This window comes from Hermetia illucens, chromosome 5 (genome assembly GCF_905115235.1).
Source record: "Hermetia illucens chromosome 5, iHerIll2.2.curated.20191125, whole genome shotgun sequence".
Taxonomy (NCBI): domain Eukaryota; kingdom Metazoa; phylum Arthropoda; class Insecta; order Diptera; family Stratiomyidae; genus Hermetia; species Hermetia illucens.
Genome location: NC_051853.1, coordinates 35,289,116 through 35,314,723, shown reverse-complemented (window position 1 = coordinate 35,314,723; position 25,608 = coordinate 35,289,116). Strand labels below are relative to the sequence as shown.

At 40.8% G+C, this 25,608-nt stretch overlaps 1 protein-coding gene and 1 non-coding gene across 2 annotated transcripts in view; one reads left to right on the top strand and one right to left on the bottom strand.

Moving 5' to 3' along the window:
* LOC119657089 (kinesin-like protein Nod) overlaps positions 1-16,576 on the bottom strand; it is a 63,791-nt gene extending 47,215 nt beyond the window's left edge. Inside the window, exons 1-5 of the mRNA XM_038063844.1 lie at positions 16,407-16,576; positions 16,158-16,346; positions 15,926-16,097; positions 4,888-5,259; positions 4,677-4,831 (exon numbers count right to left, since the gene is read on the bottom strand). Of these exons, the coding sequence (XP_037919772.1) occupies positions 4,677-4,831; positions 4,888-5,259; positions 15,926-16,097; positions 16,158-16,346; positions 16,407-16,541 (1,023 nt within the window). The 5' untranslated portion in view covers positions 16,542-16,576. The remainder of the gene's footprint in view (positions 1-4,676; positions 4,832-4,887; positions 5,260-15,925; positions 16,098-16,157; positions 16,347-16,406) is intronic.
* On the top strand, positions 9,033-9,114 carry Trnas-uga. Its single transcript has one exon. It is a non-coding gene; the product is annotated as a tRNA-Ser (tRNA).
* Positions 16,577-25,608: the final 9,032 nt, after the last annotated feature.

The following is a 25,608-nucleotide window of genomic DNA, read 5'->3' as shown; positions in this document are numbered from 1 at the left end:
AAGGAAATCCATTCAGGAAATTCATTGTTATATTATTAAACAAATGTTTTTTTTTTCTTTCTGGTTACCCGGAAAATCGAGCTTTCATCTTCATTTTCCTGTCAATTGAATTCCAGTTGACTACCACTGGAGGGAAGCGAATGCTGGAATGCCACTTACCAACAGAGCCGCATCTGAGTCCATTTTAGAAACTTTTCATTCTTACCGAAATCATGCTTTTGGGAAAATGTCTTGAGGGTACAACACGTACAACTTCATGCATTTTAATATTTGCGGGCTGCTACTGAATCCGATTTCTGCCACCACTTGATCCTCTCGAATGCTAGAATTTTCCCACCCTTTACTCGTTGCTATCACACCGGTAAATTTTTCTTTTTGGCCTGGCGACTAAGAGTGATGGCAACTAGAAAAAAAGCAAAAAATACATCAAAAGTAACTCAGAGCCACGAGAACAGAGACAACACAAATCGATTTCCTTTATCACCGGTTTCTATTAAAAGTTGTCCGGCCTTCGCGATATCGATGTCGTTGATTCCATCGAAGTTTTTGGTTTTCCCCGATGGATCGCGGCTATCCGTAATGCTACCCGAGAACGAAGTTTTTCTCACAAATTGATTTTCACTAAGATTGCAGTTCAGACAGTTCAACCTCAAAAGATTTTTCATGAACGGTAAATCTAAAATTCGTTATCCACGGCAACAACACACTATATTTAAATACTAATACTCTAATCACAACCAATTCGATCTTGCCGACCTCATGGCTATCCATGCTCTTCCCAATTCGCCTGATGGTAAAGGGGGGCGTTTAATGAAAAGATTGCGTTCGCTTTAAAAATATAAAAAAATTATTTGCCCCGCCACAGTAATGCACCCTCAGCTAAAATCAAAGAAGTTTCCGCAAGGAATCAGACGTATGACTCCCTAACACGTTGCGCCCCCTTGTTGGGTGCATTTTATTCCGAAACAAAGAAACAAAGGCTTTAGCCGGATCTGGCTATACCACGAAGGTCGAGGTTGAAACAGGAGGGCCTGGCTTGAGGATGTAAGGTGGTGGCTGCAGCATCTGTTCTACTTCCGTGCAAAAGTGGAGATATCTGGACACGTCGGCTATGTTTTTCGCATGATTGGCGGATGGTTTCGATTTCAGCTTCCACACTGTGTCCTTAAACGGATGTGACAAACCAGGAGTATTAAGGCTCGACCTAATGTCGAGTATAGGGTCGCTGGAGAGTCCCAGGTTCTTCCCATATACCAACTCCGCGGGGTTTGCTGCAAATTTCTCGCGATTGGCAGTCTGAAGTAGGAAGTTTCTGAAGTAGGACGAGTGGCAGGACTTGCGACCAAGAAGGAACGTTTTAGTTTATTATAACGGTTTTTAGCATACCATTGGACTGCGGGTGGTACGCGTTTGTCCGGTAACATTTGCTGACGAGGAGTTTGCTCACCTCCGAGAAAAAGGAGGAGTCGAATCGCACACCCTAGACGGCGACTTCAATTGCCGACATACCGAAGCGTGGATTCCACTCTCGGCAGAAGGGCTTGAAACAAAATTGTAAGGTAATTAGATTTTGTTAAGGTAATTAAGGGAGTCCTAAGCCCGCCATCCACTTAATGACGGACCAGACCAATTGGAAAGTATCTTACTTCCATGGTTGTGGTCCACGGACCCCTCGGTATCGAATAAACAACACAGAGGCAGAAACGACTCATCAGACGCTGCTTCACCTCTGCTTTGGAAGCAACGTGATCGAAGTGGCTGCAGGGTAGTATCTGCCCATTTACATATATTTTAAGAGATCCGTGTACTACACTAAGAAGAAGTAAGTTGCTTTTCAACTGGTCCGGTTAAGTGATTGGCGGACTTAGGGCTCCCTCAATTCCCCAAAACAAAATCTAGTTTAGCTTCAGCCCGCTTAGGTCTGAATTTGATCAGGCGGTTTTTGTTCTGGTTATAATTCATATACATGTCGAAGTTGGTGAGGAAACGCGTTTTCGGGCTTCTATTTCAAGGCAATGTTAAGTGGCTTATGGTCTGTAAACACTTTGAACAGTCTGTCTTCAATGGAATGAAGGAAGTATATTTTCTAATGATTGTAGGTGCTGTAATTCTATTGAGCGGGGTTCAGTCGTTTGAAGAAGAATCTCAACGGCTACCAGATTTGGTTCATGTGTTGGTGAAGGGCAGCACATACGGCGATGTCTAAGGCATCGAAGAATACGGGTAGAGGTGCATCTTGCCGAGGGGATGACAGAAGCGTAGATTCCCCTAGCTGTTGCTTGGTGGTCTGAAACGCCTGGACAGCTTCTGGGGACCACAAAATAAGGCGGGAGACACTGGGCTTCGGACCGGGCAGTTAAGCGTTAAATATCGATTGATGTGGCGGGCCTGGGCAAGAACCGACGGTGGAAGTTTAACATCCCCCCTTCTTAGATCCTTAATTGTTTTCGGAAGCGGAAAGCTTGAAATTGCTTTCAACTTGACGGGGTCCGATTGGATGCCTCCAGGAGTTATCATTTTTGCATTTGCATTTCTCAACATTGAGTACTAGACTGATCTCAAGCAGATGTTAGTAAATGCAAGTGGTCTAAATGCTCAGACTTATAGGAAGACGTGACCAGAACATCATCCAAAAAAAATAAAACAAGGGTGGAGGGTCTGAAGCACAGAATGGATGAATCTCCGGAAGGTTTGCGCCAGTTTAAGCGCTACAGGAATTTGGTAATATGCCTTGCCTAAGTTTAAGGTCAAGAAAATACGGAAGTCTGCGATAGAGTCTGGAAAATCGTCGATGAGTCGAATGGGGTATGGGTCTGGAATTGTCTGGACATTTAGATGTCTGTAATTGACACAAGGTGTCATCCATTTGCTATTGGGTTTAGGGACCATGTGAAGTGGTGAACGCCAACAGCTGTTTCGGAGCCCCGGCAAGTCTAGTTTTTTTTTTGTGAGAAAGTGCAGAACATGGTACATTGAGTGGCGTTTCCCCCGAACATTCGGCAGTTCCAGCATACCCCGGCACATGTCGACAGTCGACGATTGGCGACCTGCTACCAAATCGCCCTTTTCGGGACGCAAATTCACAGGTCGCGCAAACCTTTTGGACCTTATCGACGGTGGCGCCAAACGTGTTCAGATATCCCGAATCCGTACACGCCAGGATGGCCTGTGTGCTCCCCGGAAGTCTCTGCAGTTACAAAGATTGTAGCAGTTCGATGTCGATTTTACCACCACCCAACTTCTTCACCCCGCGCAGCAGTTAGCTCGGTACATAGTCACCAAGTATTAAGTCTGTCAGTAAGTGATTTAGGTTAGCCGTTTGACTTACTGATAGGCGTCTAACGAGCTGCTCCTTCAGCCGTGTGTAGGAGCAGTTTTCTAAAACGCTGGAGATTAGCCCAATCGTCCCCTTATTCAACCCGACGAGCATATCTTTAAACCGCGTGGGCCTCGAGTTGGCGAAATCATGGTGACGAGTTCCTCCACCAAAATGGTGGCACCCGCGCTGCTATGATAGCCAATGAAAGTGTTGAGTGCTTTGCCTACGTTGTTTGGTCAATGATATCGTTATTTTGCTGGTTCGTGCTGAAGCGGAACTTTGCAATTTGTATCGCCAAACAACACACATGCGGAGAAACACTAAGCGGAACGAGGGCTAGAAAGAACTGGTAAAAAAGTTTCGCGCCATATCTTGCGGCGGTTTTTACAATTTGCTCCCAAAATTCCTCATCCGACGATTTTCTCGTGGAATGTTGACTGGTCCATGAAAAAGGCCGGCATCATATCGACGCCGCTGATAATTGCTGCTGCTCTTTTCATTTTCATCACGGCAGACAGTCGCTGCCACATACAAGGTACACGCGGCAGAACAAGATAAGAAGTCCCATTTTACCATCATCAATGTATTCACTTGAAACAGGCTCAAAGCCTGTGGTTTGCTTAAGTATCGTCGAGGGTATAGTGTTATGCCACGTAACGCAACTCCTGAAAACAGTCCGACAACTGCCAAAAACCTATTTCTGATATAACTCCCGCGTCCAATATGTAATGGTGAAAATGTTTTAACGAGGCTGCCGAGCGTGCAAAGTTCTTTTTTTTAATCGACGGAAAAAGTAAAATTTCAATTCTTGTCAAAATTCAGTCAAAACTTTTGATTTTTTGTGCGTTTAATGGAAAGGGTGCGCTCGCTTGTAAAATATGAAAAGTAAGGTCGCTCCGAACACGACCATCCTGCTGATTTGTGTTACAAAAATTGCCGTGCAGCAACAACAAAAAGTTGCTTGACTAGCGCAAAAATTTCTCTAATACTTACATTGAGCCGCAAGCGAAAATATATCCCATGCATGCATTTAAGGCAGAAATACAGGGTCAATGATCACGATCGTTTTCAACTTTTGTAATGGAACAGGATTTTAAGATTGTTGGCATATTGGGATTGCGGAATTCTTCATAAAAATTTCAAAGTGCAATTACGTTAATCATTTGTAATTGAAATTTAAACGATGTTAATTTCTATGGATGTGGAGTCAGCAAATTGAACATAGGAAAATGAAATTAAACACTATGTTGTAGGGGAACCACGTGATCCATAATTTAACGAAATGATTCATACGATTGTTTTCTTATTCATCGTATCAATTTCCAATGCATCCTAAAGAAATAAAAAATCCACTTACCTTTATCTCTAGCAGTATCGCATTTATTTGTGGTGTATGCTTCAGTGATTTTGCATCGGCGGCAAAACGAAGAGTTGACACAGTTTCGCTCAAATCCTCTTGAAAGGGGCTAATACATGCCAGCAGTGTAAGATATGAATTCGCCTTCAATGAATCTGTTAAAATAAAAATTTATTAGAAAAACTCAAAACGAAAACGGCTAAGAAATTACCTTGTAATACGGAACTCAGGACACTATCCCTGTATGGAACGACCTTTCGTTTGTATGCTAACGCTTGAAGGACCTTTCCTATGGACAACAATCCTTGGTTTATGTGAACACCTTCGGTAAATGCAACACCCTGATGGCCCGTTCTTCGAACTCCTTCTGAACCAGCCAGATCCACAAGATGCAACAACGAATTGATTTGACTAAATTCCGTTTTTCGACAAACGTGAATGGTGAAAATTGCATGCGATCTGGAACTTTCTGGATTTAGTTTTGTCGGTCGTATGTGTCGGCACTTATTGCCATTAGTTAGCACTGTGAAGCCTTCTTGGGCGTTAATAATTGGTTTTCTGACTCCACCACTAAATTTGAAACCTGTTGGAAGGGACGAGTTTTTCTATATTAAAGTGGCAGTTTTATGCATTTTAGGAAGAGGACGAAGTATTTATAGTTTCGAACATTCTCGGCGAATGGAAGCAGATTAGGAAGTATAAGCTGAACTAGACGAACGCAGATGTTACAATAAAATACAAGGACTGCAGTGTAAACATATCAGATAATTTCTGCTATAAAATATTGCAATGGTCAACACGTCGAGAAATAAAATAGGCTCATTCTCCACAAGTATTTGAAGAATGCTATGAAAAACAGCATGGTGTCGATGAAGTAAACCTTTGAGGCAGAGGGACCGTTTATGCCTTGTAAATTCTAACATTATCTTACATTGTTCTATTAAGGGTTCATTCCTTGCAATCTAGAGCAACACGTCTTATACATCAATTCCGTTCCTGTAACAAGGCTATAATGGAACTTGGGAACTACTGAATTTCTTCTCTAAGAAATACTCGCCACGGACATGTTGATTGATTCGTTGACCTAGATATCTTTGGATCACTGGGAATATCGGTAGATACTAGATGTGACCGTAAGCAATTCCAATTAAGAATGTTGAATCTCAAACCATGCAACCATGGAGTTTTTTTCAGAATAGATTCTTTGGCGATCAAAGGGTAGCATAGGTCCCAGGGCGAAAACGTGGATTGGTACTCACGATGTAGTTTAAAATCTGGGAAACGCTTTCTGGACCAACACCAACAGCTCTATTACCAAACCTTATACCCACTTCCATGTTGAGAATTCTTTCTTAACGAAAAACTGCAGGCGGAAAAGGATAAAGGCGCGCCTCCCGCGCCTAAAAACAGGACACAACTGGTCCTCTGGGTGAGGTAAGGTTGACAATGCTACACGGGATGGATTTCACAACGACGAATCCTTCAGCGAAAACGGATGAACGATTGGCGCGTTATCTTATGGAACGCGCGCTCCCTTTATAGAAAGGGAGTTGCCAAGCAGCTAAGCAACACCCTATCTCAATATAAGACTGATGTAACAGCATTGCAAGAGATGCGCTAGACATAGACCGGTTTCTCAAAGAAGAGCTACCACACCATATATTAAAGTGGTCATATAGTAAACTATGTGCTCGGAGTAGATTTCCTAGTCATCCAAAAAATGAAACATGTTATCGACGAAATGATGTACCCTCTGTACTTGCGAGGCAAACTTTAGAAATATAAGCCTCATTAATGACCCCGACCCTGCAGAGGAGACTGCAGAGCCGAAGAAGGATATATTTTACGAGGCAGTAGAACGGACCTCGAAGGTGTGATATTAAAATGAAACTTGGAGATTTGAACAGTCAATTAGAGACGGACCCCCTATTTAGGAGATACATCCGCTCCCAAAGCTTACATAAACACATCAATGATTAGGGTCAGCTATACAACTATCACAGGAAATGGTTATTAGAACTACTTGTTTTATGCGGAAAGAGGTTCATAAATAAAAGCAGTACTATGCAAGCGGGACTACTTTCAAGCAAATTGATCGCCACCAGCGGGAGCACCGAATCAATGCCTGATTCTTTGTACGGCAGGCGACTAACTGTTGGCATATGGCCATCATCTTTTCATCAATTTTAAGACCGCCAAATGATAGCATAGTAGCGCTAAAATCTACACGGTCATGAGTGAATTCGGTATCTCGACAAAACTAATAAGACTGATCAGGCTAACCCTAAACAATGTGTGAGGTGCGAAACCGGGATGTCTGGAACAAGACTGTATCCTTTTCATTCGATTATTCTTTTGATGCTTTCTTAAGGTTTTCTGCAAAGTAGAAGCGTGAGAGTTGAAAAATACAAATTCGAAGTGAGACAGAACTCATTTTCAGAAACTATTTAAACGAAAAATCTAAAAAAGGATCACGAGGATCCATTTTTGTAAAATCGAGGCCTCAAAATTCATCTCATACCCATCAATGTTCAAATAATAGTACATCGGTATACTTCCCATGTTTGAACAGAACGCACGGTGAGATTGATTACTTCCTTACCCAACTCCTAAGTGGGCATGGAGGTTTTCAGTCTGCACAGGATTGGGAAGGCGCGATCTCCTGATTGTGTGTTCTGCAATGGAGTGGCGGAAGGCTCCCAAAGCCGGGAGAGCTAGCCCGAAGTAAGGTGTCAAACGATTCCAGGCTAGTTCTCTGATGACAGGGAGGTGTTTAGTTGGTAGTCCGCCAGCGTGCTGTTGCGGGAGTCCAACATTCTGTGCGTAAACGCATTGACCTACCCTACTCCCAAAAAAAAAAGAAAATTCTTTTGAACTGCAGGACATCGCTGAGGAGGTGGTGCATAGATCAGCTTGTTTTGTGAAATTGCGCTCCTTGATCTTTTTGTTAACGATTTCCGAGAGATATTCGATACGGTCCAAGCCAAGGTTTTGTATAGACCTTTCAAGGACATTTACATGGTTTTCGGCTAGCCAACCCTTTATCATTCGAGTCGAAAGCTTCAGATTATTGTCGTGTGTAAAAATCCAATTGTTGCCAAATTTATCACGACAATGAGGTAGGATAGATCCTGATAATAAATTACAGTATTTGGCCGCAGCCCTTAGATCCACGACCTTAAACATTTGGCCAACTATATCACGAGAAAAATTCCGCTTCCATGTTTGATCGTCGGCACTTGGTATTTGACGTCCTAACGTTTTCCAAAAAGTATTAGAACATGACGAGTGTCTTCCATTGAAAAGTGCACAAATTTTGATTAGCCGAACCGGAAGGTGCCACGATAGAGCCTTCGACGCTCCATTTAACGTACTTCCGTACCATTTAACGATGTTAATGGCTTTCGAGTTAGTCGGAAAGCGATCGGCTTTGCATGCCTAGACATCTAACGACAGAATGTAGCATAAATAACCGTACTTGTCGAGATTCCAAACTTCCACGAATTATCAGCGTAATCTACCATGTAAGGACGCCATTTTAAACAAATTTCACACTATACGGACAAACAGACAGTCCTGAGCCTCAGTTGATTTTCTCGGACTTTCGTTACCCTTCCTTCTTGTAATCGTATTCGTGTTACGGAATCGCCCTTTTTAACGATAAAGGCCTTCAGTTTTCTCTATTGTTTTCTAGAAACAATACACTATCACTAATCACACTAAACTAAGAAAATTATTTTAAGTGGGTTTTTTTCCGATAAATCTACCATAAATTGGAAAAATTACTTCGAGCACATTTTTCATTCCGACCAAAAAGTTGACAAAAACGGCGAAAGTAAGTGATTACTTTATGACAACTTTTTTCAAAAATTAAAATTACACATCTTATTCTATACAAAATATGCTACCAAATTATATATAAACATATAATATAAAAATTAAAAATGCATTTATTCTTAACGAAAAAATCTCTAAAAAATTTGAGCACGTTTTTTTTTCCTGGCACTTTACATTTAAAAATGTGAATGGAATCGTATAGTATAGTAGGTCAAATTTGCCCCTTTCATATGAGCTTATCATGCCCTAAGGCAGCACAGAGTGCCGATATCGCATAAAAGTGAATTATTATTATCCAAAAAATCGCAAAGTGAATCAATTTAATTGAAAATGTTTGGTGGACGATGGGCTATAATTTTTCTCGCTTGAAATATTTCGTTTGACATTTAGCTTTAAATACTTCTGACCGTTGACTCGAAAGCTTTGCTACTTTGCAAGCTCGTATAGCTTTTGAAAAAACTTTTCTGTACAACTGGACTGACATCAACGTTTACCGTACATGAGAGGCGTACCTCAACAGCTGCGGTGTCCGAGTGGTTAAGGAGATGGACTTGAAATCCATTGGGTTCTACCCGCACAGGTTCGAATCCTGTCCGCAGCGGCAGTTGTCTTTTTTACTTATTATTAATCAACGAGAAAATTTTTTATCAATGTAGATATGTCGAATGTATTATAAATGATCACGAATATTCAATGTTTATATCCAAACTGAATATATGTTGACTCTGGAGAAGAAAAAATAGTTGCGGTGTTTATAAGACACAATTCATCCGGATTCGTGTTCACGGATTTTATCTTTTAATAATAATATCTGCAATTTAATTCAAACCAAGTTGTTTGATTATTTCCACAAAACACGTTAGATAAATTCAGAATGAAAGGAGAAATTGCTAGTGATGGTAAATGAGGAAGAGGATGACTGCTCAGAAGATATAGATCATGATGTTTGAAAGAAGTAAAATCAGAAGATTGATGATGAAAGAATTTGGATAGTAATGAAAAATAGCTTTAGATATCACCTTAACAGTGAACTTATCTTAGTACTAATGATGGATGGTCCGGTGTTATATGAAGATTTACTGTTATACTTCGAATAACGATTATTCTAGCATATTGGATAGACATTTGGTTGTAGCGTATGTGAAATTATGAACTTCAATGTGATGATATTTTATGAAACTCGATGAAATTTTGTAGTGGCCGCGGCCTCGCGACGGGAGCGGGATTTCATTCGCATTTTCGGGATTAATTTGATCAAATAATTCATTCTATAATGTGCATATTCCACATTATTGAATGTATTCTGGCCAATTGATCGTGACAGAGGGGAATGACCACTGCGTATCATGGTGGCATGGTCCTGCTCAGGACCTGTTCATGGTGGACTGCTGATTAAAGGTCGGTGAACTGTCAACTTCCCGAGCAAGGAGTGGATGGTGACAGTAATCATTCGGAGTGTCGAACGTTGGTGAAAAGACTCATGAAAATTGTTGTCCGGGTGAAAGCTGACGATTTGGAACAGCTGAGGAACTTCTGAACTCTGATGTTAAGTTAGTGCCCGTTGTTGAGAAAAGAATTTAGGCAAAACGCCAGTCTGGTGCGGGAGTATTTGGTATTCGAGTAGTCAAGGAGTCATGAGACCGGTTATAGAGTAATTTCTTTTCAGCTATAAACGAGTAAAAAGTGCCTGCGAGCAACGGCGTGAGGCGAGCCAGCGGTGAGAAGGTCCAGGTGATTTTTGGATAAGACGTGAAAGTTCGGATGAGGAAGAGTCTTCGGAAGACAAAGAAAAAGTAGCAACCGGTCCGGAAGCGGAATAATAGCGACGTAAGGATTGCAGTTTCAAATATGGAAAAGGTGCTATTAGTTGGCTGTCGTTAACGCAGGCCACGATGAGGGATGAAGCGGACATTTAGGAGATACATTTACAAGATACATGCAGAAGAGTAACTGCTGGTGAAGAATGATTTTCTGTCCTTGTGAGGAAAGAAATAGTTTTCTTTCGCACGGAATCAGTTGTCAGTAAATTGGGAGTTCCCAAGTCTGTGTTGGATGACGAGCCCATGACTTACGTGCATTTTAAATTAAAAAAAAGTGCCGAGAATAAGTTCAAATCGTGGACCCGAGTAACTTTTAAAGAAGTTGTAATTGAGAAAGACCCTTGAAAAAAAGCGATAATTGAAGTATCACATGAATTATTTACCTATAGAACTAAGGTGTTGTAATTCCCGATCCGTAACTCATAAAACGTGGTATACAAGATTATAAAGAGAGAGTGAAATAACGTTAGTTTTTTTAGCCTAGACATTTTTCTTCTGTTATCCATAATATCGAATTGTAAAACTGAAATAAGTAGCAGTTTTGTTTGCAAAAAAAAAACCTTATTAAAACTCATACATGCAAAAGGGGAGTGTAAAATTTTTTTTTCACCGAGTAGTCATGAAAGGTCCTAATAAGCACTTTTCGATGCTTTGACGTTTGTTATTATAGAAAGACGAGGAGTGGGAGGGGTCGAAAGTGATGATTTTTTTTAACGGAACCATTCTCAGAAACTACCCAACCGGAAAATCTGGAAAAAAAACATGAAGCTGCCTCTTCACGATGTCCAATCCTCAAAATACCCTCCATATTGATATCTGCTCAAATTAAGTTAATAATAGTATATTGCTATATTTTTAGGGGATTGACTAGAGGGGGGTCTCTAGTTAAGTTTATCCTAGAGTTATAAAAATTTGTAGTAATATAGATTATAGTATGAAGCATGTTATCTCCAAGTTTTATCAAAATAATACTATTACTAACAAAGTTACAGTAGCTTGACTTTACCGTGTAAATTTACTGCAACTAAATATCAATATCACACTAAAGTGCGTAGTTTGACATTCTAAACGCTTGCTTTGTACGGGCTACGTACAACTGGGATAGTTCTGCACTCAAATATACTAACAGAAAAAACAAACAAAACATTTCATATCTGAAGCGCCGAGCTTCTGGTTTCCCGACTTTTTTTTAGTTCCACTTGATTAGAGTAGTAATTATGAAGAATCTTTCTTAGAAAACAAATTGTGATCACCAGAGCTAGGTGAAGGTTTTATTTTGATGTTTTCTTGGGTTTTTCTAATTATTTTCTTTTTTTTTTCCTAATATTATCTTTATTCAAATGTACCTATTTTGGTTCTTACCATCCTTAATTTGCTCACATATTTGCATGAGTATTAATTTTTTTTTGAATGAATGAATTTTCTTGTGAATTTGAGCACTTCCGTTTTAAGGTTTTGTGTAAACACAACAGCTTGCGTGTCGGACAAGTGCGAATCGCGGTGGCTAAGACATCGAACAATAATTTTCAACAGCGAAAATTGTTTTTCGCAGGATCTACTTTCACAAACCATCCGCGAGAAAAACATTGATGTGGCCATAATAAGTGAGATATATCGAAACCACGGTGGTAGCATTTGAGTCAAAGACCAAACGAGCCAAGCAGCGCTATGGGCTTGTGGAAAACAACTCTTCGAGGAAATAATGGAGCACCTGGAGGAGGGCTTCATCAGAGCGAAAGTGAAAGGCGTCCACATCTATAGCTGCTATGCTCCATCCAGCGCTATACTAGCCGAGTATGAGCAGATGCTTGCCGCTCTTGTTTTGGATGCAAGAGGACGTTAGCCGACCATAATAGCAGTGATTTCAATGCGTGGGCTCTTGAATGGGGCAGCCAGACAACTAATGTGAGGGGACGTGTTCTCCTCAAAGTATTGGCGGAGCTAGACGTGGTACAGACGAATGTTGGAGCTTCGTACACTTTCCGGGGAAGGGGCTAGGGGTCTATAGTGAACCTGACATATGTGAGTGCCACTTTAGCCAGTAGCAATCTGCATTGAAATCAAGGGCGGATCGAGCTCAAAAAAGAGTTCTCGTAGAATGCCGGGTGGTATGCTCGGCTGGCCAGCGAAAGCAACCCAACTACTGGTGGAGCAACAAAACCTCAAGTTTGCGAGCCGCATGTTTCCGGGCAAGGAGGCTTTGCCACAGGGTCAGGGGAAAGCCCGATGGCGACGGTTGAGAGGAGGCACACAGGCAATTGCGTGGTCGCCTAAAAGAAGCCAGCAAAAAGAACTGCTTCAATCAGCTGTGTGACCACGCCGACATAAACCCTTGGGCGAGGCTTATAGAGTGGTAATGAAAAGGCTGCGGAGATCACCCCAGGTGACCTGTCCGCGCCTCCTGAAACAGATTGTTACCGCTCTCTTCCCTAACCATGAAAATAGGGGAAGGCAAATGGTTGTCCAGCTAAACGAGGACATAATACCTCCAGTAACTGTGGAGAAGCTGTGGGAAATATGTGGCAGGATCGGTGATAACAAGGCCCCAGGTTTGGATGGTATCCCAGCCGAGCTTTAGAACTGGCAGTGAAGACTAGGTCCGATCCTTTCGCCAACACCTTCGAAGCGTGCCTAAAAGAAGGAATATTCCCTGCCCAGTGGAAAAAGTAAAAGGTGGTGTTGCTTCCGAAACCTGGCAAGCCACCTGGAAACCCAGCGTCGTATCGTCCTATCTGCCTGCTGGATACCATGGGGAAGATGATGAGGAGAGTCATCTACAACAGACTCCTGCCCATCGTCGAAGCCAGCAATGGTTTGTCGGGACGCCAGTTTGGTTTCCGACGTGCTCACTCTACGGTGGACGCAATTAACATGGTGGTAAACCTGGCAAAAGGTGGATTGATTTCTGGCGGCTGATGTCCCGTTTTGGCGCTGGATGGTAAAAACGCATTCAACTCAGGCAACTAGAAAAGAATTAAAGGGGCGTTGGCTAACATAGGTGTCCCCGGATACTTTGCGAATTTGGTGGAAAACTACCTCAGAGAGAGGACTCTCTGGTACGGGACGGATGAGGGCCCCAACGAGTACATTGTCACAGCCGGGGTACCACACCCTATTGTGGAATATCAAGTATAATGGAGTGCTTGCTCTTCCCATCCCAGAGGGGACTACGACATGCTGATCACATAGCTGTGGTTGTTGCAGCAAAACACCCAGAAGATGTGGAAGTCTACGCGACGGAAACAGTGAGAGCGGGCTGACCTTGGCGGACGCGAAAACGGAAGCGATGAAAGTGAAAGTCGGTGAATATACGATCGTATCGAAGCCGTCTATCAAATACCTGGGGGTGATAATTGACACCAAATTGAGCTTTAGGGAACACCTAGAATAAAGCAGCCAGTGCCACCAGGGCACTTGCAAAAATTTTGCGAATATTGGTGGGCCGAAACCCTACCGCAGGTTGGTGCTAGCTGTAGTGGTGCGTTCCATCCTGCCTTACACGCCACCTTTGTGGGCAGAAGTGCTTGCAAACTTTCAGAGGGGGAAGCAGGCGAAGTCGGTTTACCGGCTGATGGCTTTGAGGGTTTGCGGCGCTTTTAGAAATACATCAGATGAGGCAGTATTTTGTAGTAGGCAGTATATTCTGGCTAAAGAAATGAGTGTTCATGCAAGACGTATGGATGGGCACACAGATCGCAGAAATGCGGCAAGCTTAGAATCGTATGACCTCTGGCAACGAGTCTACAAAGGGTCGAAGGACGCACAGGCTCATTTCCAACATTAAGTGAACGAGAACATGGCGAGACCAACTACCACATTACCCAGTTCCTCACAGGGCACGGTGGTTGCTACAGGCAGTATCTGCACCGGTTTGGGTTGGATGATTTTCCGAATTGTCCCAGGTGCAATTGCATACCGGAGGATCCAGAGCATGTGATGTTTCACTGTCCAAGATTTGCAATGGAGAGGAGGAGCTTAAACCAGGTGCTGGGCAGGAGCGTGAGCCCGGAAAACTTAGTTGCGGAGATGGTGACTTCCGAGGAGAACTGATTTACGGTTACAATAGCTCCGCAATCGTGAAAATACAGGAGCAAAGAAGGAGGAAAGCCGCAAGTAGAGAGAAGGACGAGTGCCTAAAGGCAAACGTACCCCGCGAAGTAATACCTAAATGGTGGTCCCGCGAGGCTGGGGTTGGGGAGACCGGGAGTGGTTTTTAGTGAGTGCGAATCCCACACGCCCCCGCTGTAGCTCCGGCGTTTTGGCGACGGAACTCGGGCGGACGTGTCTTTCTAAGATTTTCCACCTCCATGTACAGGGAGCCCACCTCAAACTTAACACAAAACGGTGCCACTTGCTGCATGTAAAGGGAACTACAGATCACACGAACTCACCAGGTTCCGACAATCGGTACAGCCATTTCCGAATAGATCGGGTGTGACAAACACATAGACATCGAATTGACCCTAATAAGGTTTTGTTTCACACAAAACATTGTATGGTTGACACAGCCGGCAAAATGCTTGAAAAGGTGATCAGAGCTAGACTCGCTGAAGCGATGCATAATCCCGAGGACTTATCCCCCAGACAGTTCGATTTTAGAGCAGGGAGATCCACGTTGGATGTTGTTATGGAGATCTTGGAAACGGTTCATTGAGCTGAACCACACAGTCGTCGCTCGTAACGCTTGAGGTCAGAAATGCTTTCCGTAACATGGACAGATTTGCTAGGCTCATAAGAAAATTCACTCCATGTGAGGGATTATCTGAGAGTCTGCTCCCGGGCTCTATGAAACGCTAAAGGGCCAGAGGAGGGTGGAAATCACGTCGGTGATAGTATATATACTTCCACCCTAGAGCCAGACCTCTGAAATACTTGCTACGATGGTCTGCTAAGACTCGACACGCCAGAAGGATAGTGGCTGGTGAAGTCCTACATCTAACTTGATACGTCTTCTTATGAGTTCGATGCTGTCTTCAGCGTTCTGCTCTACGACAGAGAAGTATAGGCTGATGCCCTTGGCTAAGAGGCTGCCCTTGGCACTACAGCAAGCTTAACTGGGAGGCCACTCCAATTAGATTAAACTGATCAAAATTGACGGACAACGTGGCGCAACCTACTTTTTCAGATGATGTTCTTTATGACCCAATGGAATACGGTAGCAGACGTGCTTTTCCTAAAGACACATACTATTTTCGTCTGCTAGAATACTTCAGACCGGGGTTCTTTGCGATCGACGCATCAGCGAATGTCTCAAATCCAAAATCTTCTGCAGTGTCAAACAAAGATGGTGAGCTAGAAACTATGATTACATTCGAAATGCGGACATCCATGATCAATATCACTCTATTCCACTTGCACCAAGTCTATAACCGAGAAAATTGACAAATTCATTCTAGATGAACTGACCCAACCACTGAATGGGACAAACGCTCAAGAAGAATTGTCATTTCTCTTATTTACATCCAATTTACGCGCCAAATGTACAAAACAGATTTTCTGGTAAAATATTTATGCTCGCAGTTGATGCAATTTCATTAACCAATAGTGAGCACTCTATGAGCCTACCTAGGGCAATTTTGAATTGAAACTTACCTTTGATATTGACTTGTTCATTTGTGTCCTCCGCAAGCAAATCGTACACTTTCTCGTTGTAGATTTCTACGAACGAAACAGCTATGTCGGGCGGGTTTCCTTCGTCTGCACTCAAAGCAAAAATATCCTCTAAAGCCCTGGGTATCACTCCAACGTTATCGCCGCTGAAATACTGATTGGGTTCTTGGTAAATATTATCCGATGTCATTCACAGTCTTATCACATTGCCTACCTCGCTATGGAGTCCCATTGTGAAGGTCTTCCCGGTCCCAGTCTGCCCATAAGCCAATGCTGAGCAAAAGTATCCTTGCAGGGTCTTCCGGACCAAAGGCTGCACCAGCTCATCATACAACTCTCTCTGGCTAATATGCGGACCCAAACAGTAGTCAAACTCGTAAGGACGTTCATTTACAATTATAATCTGAAATCAAGTATTATTTCGTTATTCAAATTTTCGAATTTTTTATTCATTGAGGCTCACATTTTTATTGGTTGAATGATACGCGACAATACTTTGCAGATTTTCCCGGGATTTTTGAATGATTGGGCGTTCTCGGATGGCAATCTTTACAGCCCCTTCTTCTTCGGGGGATATTTTTGAGGAATTCATTTCCATCTCGTGATGTAAGATTAGTAAAATTGGTAAAAACAATAAACTTTATTTCCTCCACAACAAACACACTTCAAACTTTTAACTGACAACTTGCATTTGATTATACCCCTTGCAGGATTCTAGTGCTGCCTGGCATTTCAAATTGGTTCTACAAAATCCTCTGTCGTTTGTCTTCGCTATATCTAAACGCAGCGCTTAGTAATTTGGGTTTATTCAATTCAATCTAATTGATTGAAACAGTTAATATTGTTGTAAAAGAAATATCCGAGAACAAAAATAAACTTCTTAGATACTAATCAGAGTGCTTCAAACGTAAGAAATTATCTGTCTAGAAATTACTGTTCCGAACGCAGCCCATATTCGTTAACTTCAAACCCAGACCTTCATTCAGGTTTGTTCAGTTAATACATTCTACATTGAAGGAACGAACCGATCCAGCAGAGAAAGCAACCGCGCAATCAAGCGAAGAAAACAACCAAACGCTGAATAAATTCAAGGAAGAAATTAAAAAGTTTTTCAGGTTCAAAAAATTTGAGGGGTTTGTTTTGTTTTTATAGTTTAGTTCCATTACTTTCTGCATGAGAGAAAAGGCGGGAGGAATAATTATAGTCAGAATAGCCGCGAAGTCGGTACTTCGCTGAGGTAGCTGTGAGTTAATGGATTAGAATTTGTTTGTTTTAAGGAAATTGAACGAGGAAACTCCGATTATACAATATAATGGCCTCTGAGGGAGGAGAAAACAAAAAACTTTAACATATGTTTAAAGCAACTGAAGGAGGAAGAGTTTGAGGTTGTAATGAACCTAAAGGAAATGGGAGGATCGAACGATCACCCTAAGTGGCCGAAAACGACCTAGAGGGAAGAGCTATCCCAGAAACCTAAAAAGTTGGCGAAATTGACCGTGAAGGTCCGCGCGCAAAGACTGAAACTCCATCAAAGTTACGCTTTAGCGAAAGAGGGGTCAATCTCCCCTATGCCGGGACCGGAGCCAGCAATTGGGGTATCAGTAGCATTGGCTAAATCTGTTTTCAAAAACTGGGAACAAGTTTCCCATAATGACAGGTGGCAGAGCCTTAATGCTGCTCGACACACCAAACTTTTCCTGCCAGAACCCAACATACGTACCGCAAAGTTTATCCTGTCGAAAAGCAGGAGGACTTGCAGGTGTATTGTGGGCATTCTGACAGGCCATAATTCACTAGCTGGGCATATGTTCAGAATAGGAATTACCGAAGATGATACGTGTCCCTCCTGTAATGAGGAAGCGGAATCCACGGAGCATTTCCTATGTGAATGCCCCGCCTATGGACGCATCAGGCATCAAATCTTTGGTGCCGATGTTCTCCAATTACGACGGGTAGCATCACATCCACTAACGGAAATCCTACGATACGTTAACGAATCCGGAATATTCCGTTAGACGGGGGACGCGAGTACAATGGGCCAACACGGCCTGAGTGCTCAGAAGCTGTAGCTTCTCCCCACCACACACACACACACACACAAGTTAAAATTAACGTGCTATATCGATGCGTGCTCCTCCCGGGTTTAAAAATATACCACAAACAAAGAAATTTGCGACGGCCAAACGATAAAATCCAGAATACGAGCTAAAACTGGAAAATAAAAAAAACGGCTCGACCGCGCGCGTGGAGCCGTAAGTCCAGTAAAATCCACGACGGATCACAATCCCGATCATGGTTTCTTCTGCCTCGGAAATTTATTGAGGCACGGCCCCTGAGGTTCCCTCCCATCTTTGACATGCTCAGGCCATTATTTAGAGAATGTCCCTAAAAAGGTTTTGCGGGGTCAATGAGGAAGAAAGAAGGAGGAAGTCATTAAATAAAAAAAAAATGGTGGCGATTTGGTGAAAAGAAAGAAGAAACGATGTCACTCACACGATTACCGACCATTACGAATGTGGAAAAATCGTGAAACCAAATGGAAGACACGATCCACAAAACGGCCTCTGCATCCCTCAGGGTCACCAAGCCGGGTAAGCGATACATCAACCGAGATACTTGGCTTTGGAATGATGATGTTGAAATGAAGGTCCGTGAAAAGAAACCTCTCTATCACAAACGCTTGCTAATTGGCAAATTTATAAGAATGTCAACCGGGAAGCACAGAAAGTAGTTACTGTCACCCGAGCGAACCATTACAAAAATCTTTACGATAAACTGAACACTCGGGATGGTGAGAGAGATCTGTATCGACTTGCTAAAAGCTAAAACATATCGAACACTTCTGTTGCGCTAATGACAAGAACGGTATTTTGCTTACCAAACAAGATGGCGAGAATACTTCGAGCAGATTTCAACTCAAGAATTTGCTCATTCTCCACCTCCACAATCATTGCCGACATTTGGAGCAGTTCCACCACCATGGTGCTCAGAGGTGGTGGTGAGGAAGACGGGGCGGCAATTCTGTCGGCCAAATCAAAACCAAGTGGGCGAGGAGAACCTCCATAGTGGTGGCACCGGGAGACGCTGTACTCACTTTGGTTTGCTCCAAAGGCCTAATTAGGCCGATCAGACCCGAGTCTGCACAGAGACTGGTACCATGGGAACCGGGATAACCCCTGGACTCTCATACTTCGGGTGAACTCCCGTTGTATGTGAGTACAGTTTGGTTGTTTGCGGTTGGTCCCCTAGTGGGAGCTTCATGGGGGTTGTGGTTATGCTCAAGCGAGAGTATACCTTCAGGCCTCGGCGTGGTGTTGCATCCACCAGTATGAATACTAATCCATGCACTTGGTATCGACTGGTACCTTTGTTGCTTGTCACAGCGGGGCTCTGATTGTGGTCACAAAATCAATCCGTGTCCGTAGAGGACTGTGGGATTAAGTCTCCACGACAAGTACCCAAGTTAAACACGGTGACGTAATTATCAACGCAACTGAAGTCGAGGAGGCAATAAAACGAATGAAATCGGGGGAACCCCCAGGACCTGAAGACATCGCTCTGGAAAGCAAAGAGCTGGCCCCAACACTGTGGCTCAGTTAATTCTTTAATCGGATTCTCAAGAAAGTAGAACACCATCTGACTGGCAAGAAAGTACCACTCCAATATGGAAAAAGAAGGGTAGTCCAGCAGAATGTTCAAATTACCATCCAATCCGGTTACTCTCCCATACCATGAAGATTTTTGAATGCATTCTTGACAACCGTATTCGCGAAAACATTGAAATAACCGTGAATCAAGTCGGATTTGTCAAAAACTGCGGAACTACTGATGCAACACACGCTGCTCGGTTACTCATGGAGAAACATCGCCGTCTTTACATGGCATTTCTGGATCTAGAGAAAGCGTTTGACGGTGCGCCACAGAATTCATCTGGTATGTTCTACGACAACACTTAGTGCCAGAAGAACTCGTGCGCTGGGTTTCGGTATCCAAATCGCTTCGTGTCTCAGTTGGTGTTCATCAAGGAAGCGCAATCCACCACTCCACTTTGTTCTTGTTGTGGACACCATCACACGGGACATTCAACGTCCAGCGCCCAGATAATGTTTTCCTAGCATCTGGTGATCTCGAGCAACTTGTCCAAAAATGGAATGATCGGCTCATGCAACACGGTCTCAGATTGAATCTAAACAAAACTGAAATTTTGACGACCGATCCCCATGAAACAGGCACAATCACTGTCAGCGGCAGTGATCTGCTCAGAACTGAGCGATTTAAATACCTCGGGTCAACGCTATCAGCCAATGGAAAACTGCGTTATGGAATTGCTTCACCCATTAACGTAACCTGGATGAAATGGCATTCCACAACTGGTGTTCTTTGTGATCGACGTATCAACGAATATCTTGAATCTAAAATTTACCGTCGTCCGTTATGTCGCCCTCTATGGTTCTGAGTGTTGGCCACCTATGAAAGACAATGAGCGGCGTCTTGCGGTGATGGAGAGATGTTGCGTTGGGCTAATGGTGTGACACGTTTTGATCACATCCGAAATAAGGATATCCGCGATAGTTATAGGGTTGCATCGATCGTGGAAAATTTGCGAGAGAGACGTCTTTGATGGTATGGTCACGCAATTCAGGCAAACGAGAATTCACTTGCCAAGATTGGTCTGAACATCGAAGTCGATGGTAAACGACCAAAAGGCCGGCCGAAACAACGGTGGCTTGATACGCTGCATGGGGATTTAAAAGCCTCGAGATTGCATCCAGATCAGGCATTCGATAGAGTCAAATGGCCAAACCGATCACGACGAGCCGATCCCGCTTGTGAACGGGACAAAGGCTGAAGAAAAAGAAGAGGTAATAATGATTACTTCCGTTTTTGCCGCCCACCTTTGTTCATTCTTCGGGTTTATGAGGTGTAGGCTTTTCTCCTTTCGTCACAGTTGGACCCATAATCGAAGAAATAACCGGGATTTTTCACCGGCACAGCTTTCTTGGGCACCAAGGGATTCACTTATTCCATCCCTACTCCGTTTGCCCGCGTTCTCATCTATCTTACGATGAGGTGGCATCACGTGTGTCTCCCGTGTGACTTTGCCACATGACGCTTGGGCGTTTTGCTCTTCCATCGCCCTAATATAGGACAACTTAATACCTCGTATCAGAGCCCTGATATTTTGGTGGATATTTTGCCTCTCGTTAATGAACTCCTAGAGTTAAATTATGCGTTCCTCCAATGAAACAAACGCCGTTACAGTTTCCTGCCTTCCACGATCCCATTTGCAGCATCGATAGTTATGTCAGTCCGGGGACTCTCCAAGTTCTTTTCCGAGGTCCTGGGCGAATCTTGACTGCCTAGGGGTAAAGTTGCGTTCAGTGGTGACCTCCCAAGTTTTGAGCTTTTTCAAAAAGGATCCAGTGCAGATCTCATTTCCACTCCACTAAGATCTCTTGTAGCATTAGATGCCAAAGTAGCCAAGTTTGCCACTAATAAGGCACTGTAGTCGTTGGATATCGACGGCCGGGAGCCCGCTTGCCCACTTTCGGAGTCCTGCACCGTAAAAAAAATTACCCTTCTCGTCCTCCACGCGTGGGCGTTTACTTTCGACCTATCCGGGCTGCGCATGCACGCACATCTCCTGATGCGTGTATGTTCATGGCCATAACGCATCCACCGAGCGTTCCCTTATCCGCAGAAAGGGACGCGCCGGATGGAGATTTGGCAACTCTACACAGGTCTTCAAAGCTACTTAAGCTTTGTACTGAAGAAGGGTTATGTTGCTCCCGAAATATATATTTACGTTAAAAACAAAAAATGGTAGTTTGGAGAAAGCTACTCCTTGTCTATTAACTTTAGGCTGGACTATAAAAACAGACGAAAATCTAATCTCACCAAAACCTATTTTGAAGTTTTGCGCTGTAAATTGAACAATTTTCTTCACCTAAAATGAGCATTTATGTGATCATTCATTACGACACAAAATTTGCAGATGGTGATACAATTTTCACATCACTTTGTTGATATTATAAAAAAAAACAACGGATATAGTTTTTTTGTATTATTGTACTTTTGTATATATATTTATTTAGTAATTCAATAATTACACTATTCAATAATTACACTAATTACTACAATTAATATTTCACTTTTTCTTTAATTCTCGTAATTATTTACTTCCTCACTTCATTGTTATTATTTTAGCATACAATAATCATAATATAATAATAATAATATTATCAACACTTCTTACTCTTTTTTGGAATTTTTTCTTTCAACGTTGAATTCTTTTAATTAATTTTAAATTTAATATAATTCATTTTTTAATTCTAATCCAACTTATTGTTATAATTCTCATGTAAATATACTTATTATATATATTTAAACACTATTTTTTCCAAATTTTCAGTTTTTTTTCTTTTAAATTTTATAATCAAGTCAAATATTCGTTTATTCCGTTTATTAGTTGGTTTTGATGTCTATCTTAGGTGTGTGTGTGCTTTTTTTGAAAATTTCTTATTTTTTACGGTTGCTTATCTTGCTTGGAGGTCTGATTTCCTGCACTTTAATGGAATTTTACTATGTTTAATGGCTTCTAGTGGTTCCTACTTTGTTCTTTAGCAGTGTGATGCATGATTTGTATTCAATGCGAATCCATGCATTTCGAACAAATAAAAAGTCTATTTACCGATAAGTATATCGTGTAGCTGGAAATTATATTCTTTCACTTCAAGCAATATTATTTCTAGTCTACGTTTTTTTTTTTTCTAGTTTTAATTTTAATTTTATTTTTACTTTGCGTAGCTACAAGATAACACTTTTTTCCTATTGTTTAGTTTTTTTGCTATTTGCATTCGGATAATAGGTAATCAGCCGATGACAAAAATTTGTGCGAAGCAATTGAAGTAACAAAAAAATCTTTTTTTTTGTATTCCCAATAATTACAAATAATTCTGGACTTAGGAAATGAATTTATCTCAATTCTACTAAATGAATTTCTTTGGCTCGAAATAAAGACCGCAATTGTACCTACAATTTGTGTGTTATTTTCAAATTAACTATATACACCTAATCAACTTTCGACACCTAACGATATTCTGTTACGTCGTTTATATACTATTTTGTTTTTAACATTTGCTTTCACGTCTATTTTTTTTTATCGAAATCTTGTCGCAATTTTATCGACAGTTTTTTCGTTGGAAAAGAAATTTTCAGTGGATTTAGTAAGGATAAAGAGGTGGAGAAAATTTATTTGAGTTTCAGTACAAGGTGTGAAGATATTTGATTCATGCTTATATTAAGTGGCTGTGGGTGATTATAGTTTTTCAATGTTTCTATTTACATTCTATGTTTTTTTTTTAGTCAAATATACTTTTTACTGAGAAAATGAGGTTGTAATGTAACTGATAGTAATTTAAAGATCACTTTCGTATGTCATGAATCATCATGTCTTGTATTCCTGAATTTTTGTGTCATCAAAAATTAATTATCTGTTTTAAAAAATATATCCTATTCAAGATTTTATAAAATATATATAAACTTGACAAAAATATTGTATCGTTATGTAAGTTTTTTTCTATTTGTTTGCGTTGATGATTCTCATTTCAAACTTTGCGAACTTTGCTGCAATTTTTAAAAAACTTACTTGAATTGAAAATTTAACATTTTGTATTTGTTTCCGAAATTCACGGTGGTTTTTTGATTTGTTCTTGTTACTATCCTTTATCTTCAATGCTTTTGTATTACAGAAAATAATTCGGCTGCTATGATGCAGGCGAAGTTTTACTCTGTCGCTGCATATATAGTGGTTATTGATAATATATCTTTTGTTAACATGTTCATTCTATGTAGGCCAGTTGTGAGTATATTCCATTATGGTATTTATAGTTGTGCCTTTTATTAAATGTGACATTTCTGTTTGCATACATTGCAGAGAGTTTAAAAGCGAAATGAATAAGGGAAAAGGATAATGTTGAGAAACGATATATTTGTTCTTAAGTGAGGCAACGTAATATGATGCTGTTTCTTAAGTTGCTTTATTTCTTTATTTTTAATGAAAATTAGTATTCCTTCAAGTAAAATTCGTCCATAGTAAATGGATGTTAAAGGGATAAAAATGGTAACGCTGAGGAAAAAATTGCTTTGTTAAAGACATTGAATTATTAATTATTCGTCTACTCTATTTGCATTTGGTAACACCGTCAAATTCTATTTATATCTAAACTTCCTTTTTCAGGAGCACCTTTTAAGCGGAAACTCTATAATTTCACTCTTTTAACTTGTTTCGTTGCTAACTGGGCACATTATTTTCTAATCCAAATTAAGAGCCTTCTTCGAATTTGGAATCGTTTAGGTGTGCATTTACTAAAATTTAGTTTCATTGAGATTTAGTGTCTGTAAATTATCAATCAAAGAGATATGTCCGGATTTGCGCCTCAGAAGTGAAAGAATGATAATAATTGCTTGTGAAGTTCTAAGAATGGATCGTGCTTTTAGTAATTATTGGTGCCAGTATCATATCTGGAAATATGTATTTTGTCTGCATAATAATAATAATAATCATTGACGCGACAATCCAATTGGATCAGAGCCTTGAAGTATGTTAGAGCACTTCATCCAAGACCGTAACGGTACACTATAGGTTCACAGTACCCTGTAGGAGGCTTATCTGGATAGGTAAATGTATTTGCTTCTGCTTTCAGTTTGGTTGTGTACTTTTCTGGGCATATATAGTTAAGCTAAAGAATTGATAATTACTCATTAAGTTTCAAGCGCCTTTGTTCTCGGTGCCTGCGAATAATTTTTAGAGAACAGAGGACATGAACCTTAATAAATAATTAATTAAATGTATTTTTTTTAAACTTCTGAATCAATTCAGGCAAATATAAATGACACTGTTATATTAAGCATTTCACTGCGTTTTTTTGGTAATTGCTCTAGTTATTTTTTCAAACCAATTAAATAATTTGGTTTTATATAACTTTTACAATATATGGAAAAACTTCATGCATATCTCACAATTTCATGTTAATTCACAACAAAGTGGTTTATCTAATTTTTGAATGCCTTTAACATTTTTTTTTCTTATACTTAAATTTTCATAAATAGTTTATGTGGTAGAGCGAAACATTGACTTGTTACGTATTACAATTTTTATTGAAATTCAAACCTTTCAATTTATATTGTAAAGTCATTGCAATTCCGTTTCAAATGTTGGCATGTAAAGAATTTATGTAATTTTAAAATTGTTTGCTTTTTACTTGTTATTTTGTATAATAATTCTTCTATTATATTACGAATATGAATATTTAATTCTAGATATTGATTCATTCATTTTTTTTTTTAATATTTCAAATATGCGTGTATAAGTGTTTGTGATTTGCGTTATTAATATTTTTTTTTTATTGTTTGGTTTTAATTTCTTACTTTTAATTTTTTTTCTCAAGTATTTTTAAGTCAAAGAACACTTTATTTTGTTTGTTTCCTTTTTTTGCTGATAATATAGTAGAAGGTCAATTGAATAATGAAAACACACATTTATTTTGTATATTTTAGTTTTTTACTCATCCTTTGTGAATATTAGCTTTACGACAAGGTGAAATATACTTTTTGTGATTTTAAATTTATTTCAATATTCTTTTATCCTCTAGCGTTTTTTATGC